This window comes from Fukomys damarensis, unplaced genomic scaffold, assembly GCF_012274545.1.
Source record: "Fukomys damarensis isolate Sample0158 unplaced genomic scaffold, DMR_v1.0_HiC HiC_scaffold_39, whole genome shotgun sequence".
Classification (NCBI taxonomy): Eukaryota; Metazoa; Chordata; class Mammalia; order Rodentia; family Bathyergidae; genus Fukomys; species Fukomys damarensis.
In genome coordinates, this window is record NW_022900951.1 from 27,922,986 (window position 1) to 27,940,785 (window position 17,800).

Consider the following 17,800-nt stretch of genomic DNA (forward strand, 5'->3'; position numbering starts at 1 on the left):
AAAGAGAGAGAGAGAGAGAGAGAGAGAGAGAGAGAGGGTCCCAAAATATACTCCAGGCTGCATGTGCACTCACTATGTAGCCCAGACTGACCTCAAACTTGTGCCAATCCTTCTGCCTCAGCCTCCTAAGTGCTGGGATTACAAGCATGTACCACTGTGCATGGCTAGATAATTGTTTCATGTGCATAAACTATTTAGAATTCCTTATATCACCCTTCATGTATTTTGAAGTCTACCTCAAACAGGTATGTTTATATAACACGGCGGTCTTTTATAATACTCTGGGTGTAAAAGCGGTAAGACTATGATAATATTGGACGTCCATATCTTTGAAAATAACTGTTTGAACACCTATTTTTCTAGTAATCAATTCTTACCTGTGTTTGTATCATATTTTCCAGAAATATTTACTATTTCCAGAAGTTATCTATATACCTAAAAATATGTGCGTATCTTTATATGTTTTAAATTTGAAAGCATATCACATACCATATTGAAAAATCTGCCAGACTACCTTAAATAAATGTGGGGTAGTTTGCATTTCAGACCTTTCTCAAAGAATCAAAAATCTTAATAATACACTCTTCTTGTATTTTTGTAAATGACTAATAACATCAGATTTGTCTTCGATAAATATATAGAGACTATCATGCAAAATGCCACATCCTCTTGTTCTTCATTACATGGGATAATTATAAATAGACATGTAAAATTACAAAAACTAGGATATAGAAGCTTTCCGATTATTTGTTTTCACAGCTTGAGTATATCATTATAGTCTAAGATTTTGTCAGTGTCTGCAACTAGCAAAGGTCAGATAAGACACACGTGCAACAACAAATAAAGGGGTACAAATCACCTAAATCATGCAGATGTACACGGCTTCATTTTGGATATTTGATCTACATTATACACAAGCAAAAATTTATTTAGTAAAATATATTAATATCAATAGTGCTTTCTTTAGATGGATGTCTTTTGTGCGTTTTCAAAGTTTGGCCTGCAGATGCTATTTGTTACGCTTCTGTAGGTTAGCCCTGAAAATACATATGTAAAACCAGCACAGAATGCAGTTCTGGAATAGCTGTGGCAGAGAAAAGACGTGAGAAAGAAAAAGAGACATGAAAGAAGGGGAGAGAGAGACTGGCTTATCTCCTGCGATAGTCAGTGGTAAAATTTCCTTAAATACATTTTGGCCTTCGTTTTCTTTTCGAAAACCTTGCCGTGAGGGTTGTCTGCCCCTCTCAGGGCACTGCGAAACCTCCGCAAGAGATCATTTAGCACTAGTTTCCACCTTCGAGTAGGTCTTCCTACCTTTCCAGTCTTAATTCTGTGAGAAATGGCTGCAAATCCATGGTTGAGCTCTGAGATTTTGGGCTCTACTAGTTTTCTGCAGTGGGCGCCGCGGTTTGCCATCAAGTTCGCTGCTTGGTCACGGGTGGCGTCCACCTTCGGGCGTATGTCGTTCATTTCAGCTTTTAAACGCTAGAGTCCATGAGCAAGAAACAGGGCTTGAAGTTAGTAATGGAAGGAGGGAGGGAGGGAGAGAGATAGAGAGACAGAGGGAAATAGAGGGTGAGAGGGCAAAAGGAAGGAAGAAAGGAGAGGGGAGAGGAGAAAGAAAAGAGAAGAGAGGCACATACACATTCGGAAGAGTATAAAGGAAGAGGGAAAAGCCAATTTTCATAAAACAAAACTATAATGAAAATACGTGTCATCTGCGTAAAATAGGTCACTATCCTTGACTAAGTTAGATGCTTGTCTATTTAAAGTATGTACTTAGTCTGGGGAAGAACAGACTATATTTTCCTGACTTCCCACGTTGTGTACAGCAATGATATTATTTTATATTTAATCGTATTTATCGTATCTTTACTACATTTAACAGAGATGGAACAAACTAATTATACGCTCAGGAGAGAAGGTAGCTGAAGGACACTTTTCTATGCTTGCCTGGTACTTTTGAGTTCCTCTTATTACACTGAGTGTCGTGGAAATAACTGAATTTCTAACAGATTTGGATTCTGCATCACATACAGAGCTATTGAGGAATGTTCTCTCTGATGCCAGGAGTCCCAGAGCTCCTAAGTTAAATGACTCAATTCTTACTACCATAAAGCCTTGAAGAAATTTCAGCATGACATCTTGACTAAATATTGAGAGATTAGTCACATCAAGATACAGATCAACATCAAAATATGTTCTAGACAAGAGGGTAAATATATTTTTAAAACAGCCTAAAGTGTACTTGGATTTTTTTTTAAATAAAAGTAACTACATTCTGTGGAAAATATTCAGGGACATTTAATTTTACAGACAGATTTTAAGTGTTTCTTTATGTAGCAAATCACATAAAACCATATATCATTGGAATTTCAGCAAAACAAAAGAAGAATTCCTTAATGTAAATGAGATTTGTTAGAATTCAACTCTTCCTATGTAATTGAGAAAGGGGATGTTATCAATTGGAGACTATGCACTATCAATATTTGCATATTATACCTCTCATTCACTTTTATAAGAAACACTTTTTTAAAGGAAAGGTAAAGTTATCCTTGAGAGAAAAAAATTTAGGATATCCTAATACTAAAAAAAAAAAAAAGGCAGTGCCAGGCGTGGGGGTGCATGCCTATAATCCCAGCACTAGAGAGGATGAGGCAGGAGGATCACTGTGAGTTCAAGACCTGCCTGGTCTACACAGTGAGTTCCAGAGCAGTCTGAACTACATAGGGAGATGCTGTTTCAAAAAAACAAAAAAACAAAAAAAAAAAAAAAAAAAAAAAAAAAAAAAAAAAAAAAAAAAAAAAAAAAAAAAAAGACAGTGAGCCTGAAACCATGTTTATTTAAAACATGTAGTTAAAAATGAAAAATTCAGTTTTATATTAGCATATCATTATTAATATTTACAGGTTGAATGACCTTTATTCAGAATACATGGGCCAGAAGTGTTTTGATTTTGAACTTTTTACCGTTTGGAATATGTGCATCTACATAATGATGCATCTTGTAAATGGATCCCAAGTCTCAATATGAAATTCATTTATTTTCCATATATAGATATACACATATCCTAATGGTAATTTAAGACAATATTTTAAAATAATTTTGTGCATCAAACAGAGTTTCTTGGTATGGGATTTTTCACTTGTGACATCATTTCAATGGTCAAAATTTTATATTTTGGAAAGTTTTGAATTATTGAATTTTGAATCGGCGATGTCAACCTGTACTAACTGGGATGTAGCATAGGAAGAATATCCACCTATTTGTAGTTCAGCTGTTTACTCAGGTGGTCTGGCTGGATAATGGCAGGAGGCTGATTAGTGTAAGTCAGAACTTTGTGGTACTGCCATTAAAATAGGCAGAACTTTGTAATATGCTAGCAAGACAAATTCTGGATTCCTTTTCTGAGCAGATTTTAAATTTGGTGTGAATAGTTTAGAGGTGGATACGAACAGATGTACAGATTATAGGACTCTTCATTGTCATTAATTCCCAAAGTAGGAAGAAATGCGGAAAGAAGGGGGGAGTGAAAGAAGATGGATTGTTTTACTCTTATTAAGAAGTCCTCTGTATCTTTTAGGACAAACATGATTGACATAACTATTTTTCAGTTTGAAAATCATTTCTTACAACATTTTATTTGCTACCTTAAGAATGTCTTCTTTATATTGGGCTTTCTTTTTCTCAGATTCATCCAAAAGTGTATCAGCCTGAATGATCCACTTTGTGATGTGATCCACATTCTGGTCAAAGGTTTCCATGTGTTTCTGGTATTCCTTAATTGTACAGAGACACAGCATGACATTATTCATTAGGTAGTATTTTTAAAGAATGTATTTTAATTCATAAAATTCTAAAAAAACCAAAATATGGTATCATTTTAATTGCTTTTAGGTATGATCTCCATATATAATACTGCACAAATGTGAGACGAAGGATTTAGATATGGATATCTACAGATATAGAATGAAAAGCCACCATATATGTAGGCTAGAGGGTAATTTGCAAGCACAAATGCTGTTACTGAATGCTTATGTAAATTTTTCTCATTACAGAAACAAATGGTAAAACTTCTGGTTTCTTCTCTTACCAACAAAAGGTTTAGCCACTCTTCTGCTCTGGAAGTGACTGCGATCCAGTTACTATTCAGAAGACTGAGTTTATCTTCCACCAAGGTCTCCTTCTTGCCCAACACTGTCTTCAAGGCCTCTCCTAGGTCTGTGACACTCTTCAAGTGAACCTTCTGCTTCTCAATCTCTTTCTGAGTAGCCTGTGAAAGCGATGGCATGGAGTTTCAAGTAACATATTGAATTCTTAGGATTTAAGGTTTGTGAAAGCGTTACGTGTATGGTTTCTATATTAAGGCTTTGTAAGATTTTTAAACATAAACCATAAAAATCATGTTTTTTATGAACCAGAATATCATGCCATATGCACTGTAGTTTTGCGATTGGTTATAGAGAACCTATATAGACATGATAAACTTTTTTGGTTATGATATGCATATATATTTCATAGTTAAACATACACATTATCCAAACATTTATTTATATTTACTAACTTGCACATGAAGTAGCTAATTGAAAACATTTGAGGACTCATCCATAAACAAGGACCTGGTTTTAAGAAACTTTCAGCCCAGTGATGGTGACACTTTTAGAGACCAAGTGCCCAAAGCGCAACCCCAAACCCACTCATGTACCACAAAGTGCCAAAACTACAATTAAACCTGAATTCTGAGGTTTTAGTTCAGAAAAAACAATTCATACATTCACACCTTTTGTCTTGAAAGGAAGACACAATAACAGCTTTCAAGGATACTTTTTTTTTTTTTTTTTTTTTTGGTAATAGGGATCAAACTCGAGACCTAGTTTGCGAGGCAGTCAGCAGCACCACTGAACTAAAACCCCACCCTCAAACAACTTTTTATTGAAAGGTAAAATTTGCACAATTACTGTGATCTTTGCTGTCGTATTAATGCTAATAAGTTGTCAAACCTTGGCTGGGGTGATGGTTCACGCGCCAATAGAGGGCTCAGCATACCCACTGTGCCATAGTTTTGAAACCTCTAGTTTACCCATTTGGTGCCATAGATTTCTTTAACATCAAATGAAGCTTAAGTACCCCTTTTATGCTTTTAAAAGTATGACATGAAATAAACCTGATTTTAAATGAAAATATGCTGAAATTCAAAGTACAATGTAGTATAATGCAAAATTTTTAAAAATCATAATATAGCAATACATGTTTTCTTTCCTAATATGTTAACTAACAAGATCTAGCGTCAGGAATTTAGGCTAATTTCAAACTAGTAATGAGTATAAATAGTATTTTCAGATATATGCAATGACTATGACATGATATAGAATTAATTACTTGTCGTTTCCTCTGGTGACAAAGTTAAAGGTGGCGCTATCACTGGGGTTTGTCACTTACGTTTATACTGAACAAAACATTTAATTGCAATTAGAGGTCAATAAAAATAAAAACGCATATCACCAATGCCAGCTCACAGACTTCCATTCTATATGTCTATGTATTCTGGATTAAAATCCCCTAGGATAACATCATCATTTACTAAAATTTGATTTATAAAACATGAAGATAATCACAGCTGATATGATGAAATATGTAGTGAGTTGATAGAAAATCTGATGCAAGTACAAATGTGTCCTGCCTGCCCCACCTGCAGTCCTTCTCTTGGGTTCAGTCATGAGTGACCACCTTGTGCTCCTGCCTCCACTCCAGTTCTTCCCTTGTCTGCCTAGACAGCCAGGTGCTGTACATACACAGGGGGCTGAGCCAGATCACAACAGATTCTTTCTCAAAAAGGTTAACTAAAAGGCACGAAGAGTATAATTATAATAGGAGCTCAAAAGCCACTTGCAAATGAATCGCAACATCTTTGTCACAGGCAGTTAAAGTCACAACAGAACTGAGGAGAAACAAGAAGAAGAAAATACGGGAAGTCCACCTGCAGAGAGGTAAATGAAATATAAGCAGAGAGAGCAAGTGAAATGGTGCATGTAAAAGACTGTTTCTATGAGACAAATTTAGATCTCATTTCTTATCCCTAGACGCTCTAGTGTGGCTTTTCTATCTTTATGATACACCTAAATAATCCCTGTGGCTGTCTTTCCTCCAATCCTTCACCTCTTTCTCCACTCATAATAAAAGAGGATTTTGTTGCTCTTGTTGTTCTTGCCTTTGATTCCAAACTAGATGAAAGTACTGCAAGAAAAATTTTATAGAAGAATCAATCACGGTTTCTTCAACTCTGTGGCAAGCATTTGTATTAGTAGTCTCCTTCAATATAAAAAGTACCTGAAATTAAGGTAATTAACACCAGATAGATACATCTCCTACCACCCAGATGGTTATTTGTTATGTAGGTTTCATTTGTTGCACATGAGTGAGCTTAGCATTTCAAAAAATCAATCTGTTTATATACCAATCATAAATGTTCGCTACATTCCAATTAGATGCCAGTCACTACTGGATCAGGATCATAGGTGATATTACTCAATGTCTTTTGGAAATTCATGAAAAGTATCTCATTTGGGTAGATAAAGTCCCTGTGAAGCATGATTTATGAGTAGACATGGAATATATTTCATCCCTTTCAATCCTTTGGTGTCCCCTTCAGTAATATAAAACGTCTACAACCACGGACATTAGCCATTGATAGGCGATGTGGGTAAACTGAGAGAGAAGCAAAGTCTCTGTCCTTCAAAAACTTATACTTGAAAATGGATTTCTCAAGGAAATGTATGCAAATGAGCACTCTCTACATCCAATATTCCAGCCTAACAATATATCATTCCAAATGAATTATTTGCAAAGGCAACCCCTCACAACGTTAAATTTTAATTTATATATGGATCACTAAATTATCTTAGTATGTCTTCATAAAGATGTTATGTTTTAGCAAAAAGTACTGCGCACACAGATCTGTTTCTTACAGGCCAAGCAAAGCATTTAAAAGTAATAAAAATTCCAAGCCTCAGAAGAGTTTAGAGAAGTTTGTGAACTAAAGAAATATTAGTGCATATAGTTCCTAGATCACAAATAACTATTATTTATCAAACATCTGTCCAAATCTTAAGGTGATCTCCAAAATAAAATGTTTAATGGTCAGTGATATTTCATTTAATGGAATCAACGAGCTAGGATATGTGGACTAATTGCTAATGACTTTCTAGATTCCTCAAAATTATAGGATAATACTCCAACATGTTAAAGTTATCATCAAAGTGACATGCATTTGATAAAAGCAGTGATCATAATTCTTACGGTCAAAAGTGAGGTGCGGAATATTTACATTTTCCTGCCAAAAAGAGATGTTGACTTAAACTTCTGTATGTGATATTCAAGAGCAAACCTCTATTTATTTGCAAAAGTTCTACTTGGAGTAAGGAAAAATATTGTGTCAATTTAATGATTTTTTAAAGCTTTCCCTCTAAAACTATTTTTATTCAAAAGTATACCTTAAAAACATCTGTGACCTTAAACAATATGCAAATCTTGCTTTCTGAAGGCCTTACTATAATTTTACTTTTTCAATATATACCAGATGCCTGATATTTACCTTATTCCGTGCTATTCACTGCCAGAAATAAGGAAAGAAATAATCTTGGCATGTCCTGCTGAACTTGTACCTCCAATATACCTTCAGTAAAAAGATGAAATTCGATAATTTGATATCACACTAGAAAAGATATCTCTTTAAAGCCTGGAATAATTATGAATGTCTTCAAGGGAGAGGTATCACTTGAAGGTGGAGGGTTATATATTTTAGATTTACTAAAGACCAACTACAAAATGATTAGAAGTTATGAAGTTGAGAATCAAAGATGACTAAAAGGGGAATATAGAGTACATATTAAAAACAAAAATGTACTTTTTATGAGGCATTAAGGAACCATTTTTCCATGTACTATAGTTTTTCCATAACAGAAGAATGTCTACACCTACAGACTGATTGAGAACTAAACTAAAGTTATTGCTTCTGTCATTCATTTTATACCTTTATTCATTCCCCTTTAAGGGAGCTAGAGTGATTTACAGGATTGGCAAGATGATGAAAAAAATTCAAGATACTTCCTCATTTTGAAAGGAATTCAATCCTCAGCACACACGATCTCTTTTCATGCCTTGTAGAGGGATAGAGAAAGTTCAGGAAGGTCTACTTTTCTGAAGGAGATAGTTCAAATTCGTTGAATAAAAAGTTGACTAAGTCATAGCTCAGGTCCTTTAGTTATTTTTCCTTATGCAGTAATATGTCAGCTCCAAGGGTTGATTTTAAGGATGAAGAAAAAGCTAGATTGTATAGACTGTATTTTCTATTGACCTAAGAGATAGATCTAAGTCCACTTTTGGAGATACAAAGGAAGCTAAATGTGGACTATGTACCTGACAGTAAGAGATTTTATGACACAGAAAAAATGTCTGACATAAATAAAATTCAATATAATTAGAAATTGCCACCTATTCTAACATATTATTTTCTTTCATGTGTTGAGTTTATGAATTGGTGGCTCTAGAATACTATAAATATTAAGCACCAACTTTCATGATTTCAAATAAACTCGCTGTCTACTTCCTATTCATAACAATTTTAAAAGGCTACTCTAATTCCCTTATAATAAAAGAATGGGTAGACTAGGTTAATTTCTTCTTGTGAAAACATGCCTATATATAGGGGAATGAAGAAAATATTTTCTGATTTGCTCCTCATATCTGCAAGTGAAACCAATTGTTGAAACTGCAAGTCGTATATTCAGTTCAGTATTCAGTGAACAGCTCATCAGTTCTCATTGATGCAGTAGCAGGATGGAAGCAAACTGTTTTGCTGGTCTCTGGTAATCATACCATCATCACATGATGAAAACACTTTTAAAATTTCTATTTAGAGGTATCATGGTAAAACATGGAATAATTATCTGCTCTCACTCAAAAAAATGCACAAATATTTTCCTCCACAATTAGAAGATATAGCTCAACTGGACTGGACCTTCTTCCTCACGCATCTCTTATTATCCCCATTTTTCCAATGCCTTTCACGAGTTTCCTGGGAATTTCTCTGGGACTTATATTCTTAGGATAATTTGTCTATCTGATATCCAGTTGTGCCCAACCTCTCTTTTATTAGTTGTTAGTCCCTTAGGCCTCTCTTGCCCTTGGTATTGTATCTTACTCCTCCTCACATTTAGTCAAATATTGCCGACACACTATTTCCTGATAAACCTATCCCTGTACTACTAGGACACTTTTTTTTTTTGGGGGGGGGACCGGGGATTGAACTCGGGTCCTTTTACTTTCAAGGCAGGCCACCGAACCACTGAGCTAAATCCCCGGCCCTAAGACACTATTAAATTATTACTCCAGGTCTTTTTCCCTTATTCATGCTCCCATTAACATGGATGAAGGATCAATGAATACAATTAGAAAAAAGTATTTTAAAAACAGCCCATAGCCGTGTGGATTTTGCACAGTCTATGTAAATTTTACACCATATCTGGTTAATGGAGGGGGAAGCATTCTTTTACCTTTTAACTTCTATCTATCCATCTATCTATCTATGTATCTATCTATCTGAAGGTTTTGAATTAAAGTTGAAACATACAATACATATTTACCTTTAAAGGATCTCAACAGCTGAGATAAAGTTAATGGTGCGTCATATAAAACTAATATGTCTTAAACATGCAGAAATTTGATATTAACTACTTTTTTCAGGCCCTTACACTATTCTTTCTTAGCTTGAAGTTTAGGACATATTTTACTATTAGGCTAATGTGATGGAATAATATAATTATAGAGTAAAGAAGACTATAAAACATTAACCAATGGATTTTATAGTAATGCATATTGATTTTTTATTAATAATGTATTGTCTATTAAAAAAGAATTTTGTGAAAGCAGAATGTGCAGAATAGAAATTATAGCTATAACTATAATGACAGTGAGTAGTGACTTCAATGGCATTTAACAGATGTTCTATTTTCTAAGTAACAGCTGCTTGATGCATTCATTGTACCAAGTTAATGATCTGCTAGTGTTATTTCAATTCACAGATAAATTACTGTGCTCCCCTTAAAAAAGATATGTAATTTTTCATGAGGATGATAGTGTAACAGGCTTTAGAAATAAGTACTTCTCAAGCTTTTATAGCTAAAAGTAGTGATAAGTTGAGACAATTATCCAGATAATCTAGGGGATAAGAGCAAAACCCAGAAAGCCAATTAAAAACAATACAGGACATAGTATTCTGAACTAAATGTAGGTTCTGTCAGACTACTTAAAATTCATGGTTCTAGCCTGTATGACATTATCCAGAGGTTCTCAACTCTGATGAATATTAGAGGCACTGGCAATACTCAGGCAGACCAATAATATCAGAATCTCTAGAAGCGGGCCATGAACATTGGTCCATTTTCTGAGTTTCCCAGGTGATTTCAACATGTTGCCAATGTTGAGAACAGTCAAATCTTGTCTTGAGGTTCTACTGGGTGACAGTCATTACAGTTTAGAAGTGAAATGGCAATCCAAAAGCAACAGAGGAAACTAATAAGTGTTCTTGATGTTGGATATTCTAAAAAGGGTCCCTGAAATAAATGTGCACAGTACAATGATTTCTCTAATAGATATCAATTCAGACACAAATTACTCTGCATTATTTAATATCCTGAAATAAATTTGACAATTCCTATGTGTGTTCCTCTCAGGCAACTCATAGTATACTATCATTTCTATTAATAAAATACATTGGTCAATTTATTAAAAATGATAAATATGTATTATCATAAAAGCTGATAGTTTATATATATTATTTGTACAAAAAATCTTTTCAGGTAATCATACTTGACCATTTTAATTCTCAGATACCAATATGGATATTGAAGGAGTTTAATAGAATTGCATTATTTAACTTATTGAAATTCATGATGAATGAAACTGAGTTAGAAATATATGAAATTAGCAGCTAAATCAGAAAATCTTATAAACTTTTACAAACAATATGATCATCAGAGAAATAAATTTCCATTTAATTATACATACACAGACTTTCTTGTTGCTATATTTTCATGTTCAATTCATATATTAAATATTTTCGCTCATTAAATGGAAATTCAGAATTGATTTCCTTATGTACAACTAATCAAAATGATTTTAAGACATTAAAACAATACCTGAAATCTAAAATAATGTCAGTGGGAATGGTATATTGACTGCAATAGGTGATAAATACATAGTTTTAATTTTAGTTTTAAGTACATAGATTTAATTTTATGAAGATTTACTTAAATTTAGCTATGGTTATTTTATTATTTTTGTGGCTAATGAATGCTCTTTGTAGTATTTTAGAGTTACATTACCTTACAATCACTAGTAAATGAAATTTCTACCAATTTACTATAGTGGAAAAAGCTACTGGAATCAGAGATAATTCAAGTTTTGCTATTCACCTGTACTTCTATTTCCTCATTCAGAAATGGGGGAAACATTTGATAAGATCATTCATGTTTCCATTTGTACTAAAACTTTAATAGCTTCAAATGCACACCCATATTTTTATTTTCTCCCAAGAAATGCTTTCGTATTTTTGTCTCTTAAATCACAATTTATATTTGAATAGATATTTAATGACCATGTACTATACGATAAACTATTTATGCACATAGGATGCACCAATGATGAAAACAGACATTTTCCTGTCCCCTTTCAAGTGAATTAGTAACGCCTTTATGACAGTTCCAGAGGGTTGAGTTTACCATAACAGCTCAAGAATCCTGTTCACTGCCTACAGTCAAACTGTTCAAGTGCTGGTAATCCAGCTGCCTACCATTTCCTTCCATCAGTGATGCCCTAGAGACATCAGTGTTCCTGATCTCAACTTGGTAAACTCCATTAATAGGGTGTTGTCAGGTATGACAGGGGACATGCCTGATCATTAATGAGGTACAAATGTCATACTTACAGCCCCCTCATGGCATCTCTGATGTCAAGACCATGCAGATCATCATAGCCCATTCTTTCAAAATATTAACTTTTCTTTCTTTAATGCTACTTTGTTTGAAGAACACTGAATTTTAAAATACTGTAGAAAGATTACCTCAATTTAGGAATTTCAAAATAAAGCATTATTTGTTTGTCTTTTCAATTCTCACTATCAAATTTTTATCTCATTTCTATTACAACCTCTCTCCTGATACTTTAATCTCAAAATATTTTCCTTTACCTTTTTTTTACATTTTGGACTTTTGAAATATTGCTTTTTTTCCCCTTATAGTTGCAATCCGGAAGCATGGTTACAGGGTGGGATCAGACAGGATGATTATCTTGCTTATAGAATTTCCTTCAGTTAATCAGCCCTACACTTATCCTAGCTACTTCTGTAAGTTATCTCATTCTTTTTCTTGTAGAATCACTAAGAAATTGACAGGAAATACTTCAGATGTTCTTGGGTTTAGAGATCTCTCCAAGTAGATGGCACTTTTAAACATCCAAAATTGTGCGATGCACCACCCAGTAGCTTTTGAAAGGACCAGGTGTTTGCTCTTGCATTTATGGCTTTGAATATGACTACTGAATTTTGAGCAGGAGGAAAACTTAGATGAAATATGATATTTGGGAAAAACTAATCCTACCACATCTCTGGAGTGTCAAAAGGATACTATCAATACTAACATTCTGATAAGCATCCATGAAAGAAACATGGCCAAAATACATATTCAGACTTATAGCATTGTTTTCCCACTAGCTTTCTTCTAGTTCAAATATTGGCATATTTTTTATTTGTTTTGTAAATGGTCATATCTTAAAGGTTATAGGCTTTGTCGGCCATTTATAAGTACTACTGCTATTCTGGTATTACACCAAAAAGTAGCCACAGACAATAAACAATGGAAATGGCTACATTCCAACAAAACTTTATTTATGAGCTGTAATGTTTAGATTCCATATTTTTTCTCATGAAATATTCTTGATTTTCTCTACCAAGTATATATGGAAATTCTATTGTATTTTTCATTGTATAAATTTATACCATTGTATAAATATCATTGTAAAAACAAGGCAGCAAAATACATTGGGCCCATGAGCTAGTTTGCCCATCTCTGCTCTAGTCCATCTGACTCTAGTTTGATTTACCTTCATCTTGAGTGAATGTTTGAAACATTCTTCTCTAGCAATAAGCCGAAAAAAGTTGGATACAATTGGTATGGTCCCTAGTAAGTCAGCTTTTTCAATGGTCTCGAGTAACATGATTGCTCATGTGGAAGAGCCTGGAACCATACGAATGCCAAATCCTTAGAAAAAGTGAACAACTATTTTCTGCTAGTCTAGGACACTTTAAGAAGATATTTAAGAGTCAGAGATAGGGATATTGGTGGTTTTGCATCATTTGCTTATTTCCAATATGGGAAAGAGCATCATTATCAGAGAACTTTACTTTCTGACAGCATTACCAGATCCACTGATATCCATCTTTCCTCTCTGATACTGATTTCTTCTGAAATAGAGTAATCAAAAGACTGTAACACTTACAGTGTTTTCACAAAAATAGACCACTTACATGCTTCCTTTGGCTGCATCTTGATGAAAACTCTTGCTTCTCAGTTCATGCCACTCACTTCTGTGAATATTTTCTTCAAGAAGAGTGGATGAGGATCAGTCAATCCTGCTTTAATATATTTAATGAGGTCCAGGAAACCTATAGATATGCCTTCCAAAAGTGTGGAAAGACAACACTCTTCCCTGGTCTAGGTAAAATGAGTTTACTAGGTTCCTGCTTTGCTGCTTAATGAGCAGGAATGTCTCTTGATGATGCTTAGCTAAACTGGATGCACAGTGGCCATAGTGTCTTGGAACCAATAATTTCTAATAGGTATGTGCTATAGTGTGAGTATGGATAGTGTCCTTCAAGGCCTTTGGGTTAAAGGCTTAGTTTCTAGTGTGGTGCTATTGCAAGGTGGTGTAACCTTTAGAAGGTAGGGGCATGTGGAAATTCCTTGGCATATTGTCGGATGCCCTCGCAAAGAACTGTGAAACATTGTCAGTCCTCTCAGTCTCCTTGTTTTGTAGCTCATTATGTAAGTTGTTTCCTCTGCATGATGGATTGTCCTCAGGAAAGGTCCACCACAATGTGTCTGCTCAAGCTTGGACTGGAATCTCCCGAAATGTAAGTTATCTTTTTGCTCTAAGTCAATTGTCTTTCTTTCCTTATCACTGAGACACAATACCCAACATCTGTGACCTAAAGTGGGAGAAGTTTATCTCGGCTCACAGTTTCAGAAGTCAGTCCCTGCATGCCTGGAGGCACTGTTGAAGGGACTGGTACAGGAAACCTGCTCATGGTGGCTAGAAAGCAGGGAAAGAAGAGAGGAGCCAGGGAGGAGCCAGGGAGGTATACTTATCCTGGTTATGCTCCCAGTAATCCATCTTTTCCATTCAGCATCCATTCTCCAACAGTAAATCTGCTATATATTGCCCCTATGATTAAATCACCTTCCAAAAGTCCCATCTATGAGTGCATGAAGCTCCTGAGGGACATCTTGATCTACATCATATTATTAATTGCTCCAGACGTTTCATTATAGTAACATGAACCTGCCTAATGCAATACCTGCTTTTTTATTTCTTCTCTTTCTTTTTTCTTTTTTTCTTTTTTTTTCAGTACCAGAGATCAAACTCAGGAGCTTGCATTTGTCAGGCAGGTGCAGGGGCACTGAGGTAAATCCCTGGCCCACCGGTTTAATTTTATTGGTACAATTTAGATATACATAATGATAGCAACCATCATAAGGAATTTATACCTGTACATGATATATCTCAATTCCTCTTTTATTTCCCATATATTTTATAGGAAACCTAGATGGCAGTTTTATTGGTGGCTCTAATGGGACTTTCTTAGAAATTTGATGGTATTGGTGAACTTTTTTCAAATGAACCATGATTTACAAAGTGTTGATTAAAATTCCTTATTAAATTAATTGATGAATAAAATCCAGTAGCACATGGAGATATCTCAAGGATTCATGGATGTTATAATATATCGTGTTATAGACCCCCAGTCATCTGTCTCCCTATCAACTGGAAAAAGAGGCAAAATGTCCAGCTGAGTATTACAGAATCTAATTCTTTTTTTCTTTGCCAAAACATAAGAGCTGCAGATCCTTAAAGATCAGATTTAAACAGTAATGAGAAGGGCTTTGACATACAAGTGGACAAAAATATATTCAGTAAGAAAAACCATGGAAGCCTGGATTCTAATTTATTGTTAGATTTTCCATCCTTATCTTTATAATGCAGGCAAAATGAAAATGAATTTAATGGCCCCAATGTTTTTCTAATTGAGGATAGGAAACTCTCCCAGTGATACAATGTGGCTTTTTAATAAGAAAAAAAAAACGCTAAAATTTTTATGTTACGTGAAGACAATGAAATCTATGTTACTATAAATTAGTGAAATCTTCATTGCTTAAAAGATGACTTTCCTGGTTTTCCTATTGACGCATTACTTCCAAACTTTGCTAGTTTTGATCTTAAAAAGCATATCACCCCTAAGTCAATTTTTCAAACTTCATGTCCTCTTATAAATCATGCTCAATTAATTCTTTATATAACATTAACAACTAAGAGTGCTATTGAACTTTATTTTCAGTAGCTTTATTGCTAAGTAGACCTAGTGTGTTTCCAAATAAAATTGTTCATTTGGAAACCGATACAGTTTCCAGGAGAAGTCAACATATATCTGAGTTGTTGATGGTAAATTTTTCTTTCTTCATTGATGCTTGTTAATAAAGACTTCAATACTCAATGCCTTCATGTTTGTTACGGATACAAAACTTATTGTTGTTAAAAATTTCAACTATTGAAGCCTTTTAGTTCTATGCCATAAACATCATCATAAATTCCTTTTTCCCATATCAGATTACACAAATTTGTGATCAGGTGGGAAGTGTATGAATTTTTTTTCCAGGGAAAGCTGCAGAAGGAAATTACTTTTTGTATCCAAAGAAGAAAATTCTGTTCTACTTCTCTAAAAGTTCAGTTGCCCAATTATATTTTGCATCTAAATTGTTGGATATCATATTCATGGAAGTTACCTGGTTAACTATTTCTTTAGAAAAATCTAGACAATGAACATAATGACTTCAGACTATTTTAGGCTTGTATTTCAATCTTTAATCTTTGGTTCATGTTCTCTAATGGTGCTTTAGCATTATGTTTTTGTTTTGTGTAGAAGCAGATAAGACTATAGCAAAATAAATAATATTATAAGGATAATATATTATTCATGATCACTCAATGTTTTGTATTGGATCAAAGTTTTAGAAAATCTATCAGAATGTTAGCAATATTTAAAATTTCTCTTATATTGCTTATAAATTATGATCAGAGTTTTTTCAAATTCCCTTGATGTCTGGCTCTGCTCCTTTATGCAACATTATGATTGCATTCCACTACATTTCTAATGTCATTCCACTCTTACATGCTAGACTGTATATTTCCAAAATTTGTACGATGAAGTTCTAATTACCAGCAGCTCAGAGTGACCATATTTGGAGATAGAGATTTAAAGAGGAATTTGTGTTAAAATGAGATCAAGATGATACCTAGTCTTATATGACTGGTGTCCTCATAAGAAGAGAAATGCCACAAACATGTCCAGAGAACATACTTATGGGAAGAACCTGAAGTTTCAAACCATGAGAAAAGGAGACAAACCTAAGCAGAAACCACCCTCCTGACACCTTAATCTTGGACTTTCATTCTCCAGAACTGAGAAAATAAATTTCTATTGTTTAAAGCACTGGTCTGCAGTGGTTTGTTTTAGAGTCCCTAATGATCTAATACACCTACTCAATGTGAAAGCGATTAAAGATGTGACCCATGGAAATAATATGTACTGAAAATGAAGTCTGGAGGATTTTTGTGAACCCCTTAAGTCTACTATCATGTGTCGTATTTGTATTTTACTATATTTAATTGCTTAATAGATCATAAAAATCTTTTGGTTTTTTTGGGGGTACATATGTTAAGAACTGCTATTACTATGTCATGTATGCTTTATTAGAGAGATCATGCAGGCCTTTTTTCTGTCTTTTTAATGATATAACAGGATGGTCTGATACTGCTAAGTCCAACATAATTGTCCTCAGAATACATTCTCTGTACTCATTTTGGTACAGTTCAATTTCAGTAGGATACAGAGCCACTCAACTAGTGACTGTATTTTGTCATTCCCTATGTGAGTTCTTGCAAATGGAATAAAAGCAGAAATAATGCATGGAGCTTTGTGAGAACATCCTTATAAGAGAACTGGTTGCCCTCTCCTTCATTAATTCCCATATCCTGGGCTACATAAAAGTAAGTCAGTGGCGAGCAAGCTTTACCCTGTTAATACTCAGATGACTGCAAAGTGATCAGTTTAAAATGAGCCAACTGTTTGGATGATTTCTTGTAGCAAATCTATTTTCCTTACTCTGAACTACCAACCTTCCATGAGACAGAAATACATATCTATATTCTTTGAGTTGCTATATTTTTCGTTTATTTCTTACAGCAGTACAGCCTGTACCTAAGCATGTAATTGTAACTGTTATTTTAATCTAAACTATCAACTAGAGATGTAATATATGGTTGAATGAGGAAAATATAAGGATGATATAATTTTTAACCTATACACTCTGTGTACTCCTTTCTATAATAATCTCATACAATATATGTTATTAAAATAATAGCTGTAATTCAATATCTTATCTCTAACACTTAGTCTCAGTGAAAAGAAAGG

The 17,800-nt window shown here is 34.2% G+C and overlaps 1 protein-coding gene across 6 annotated transcripts in view; it reads right to left on the reverse strand.

The window, feature by feature from the left end:
- Dmd (dystrophin) overlaps window positions 1–17,800 on the reverse strand; it is a 2,130,457-nt gene that overhangs the window by 1,206,239 nt on the left and 906,418 nt on the right. For all 6 annotated transcript variants that reach the window (XM_033760401.1, XM_033760400.1, XM_033760399.1 and 3 more), the window contains exons 35-37: window positions 4,094–4,273; window positions 3,651–3,779; window positions 1,315–1,485 (exon numbers count right to left, since the gene is read on the reverse strand). In XM_033760401.1, coding sequence (XP_033616292.1) covers window positions 1,315–1,485; window positions 3,651–3,779; window positions 4,094–4,273 — 480 coding nt within the window. The remainder of the gene's footprint in view (window positions 1–1,314; window positions 1,486–3,650; window positions 3,780–4,093; window positions 4,274–17,800) is intronic.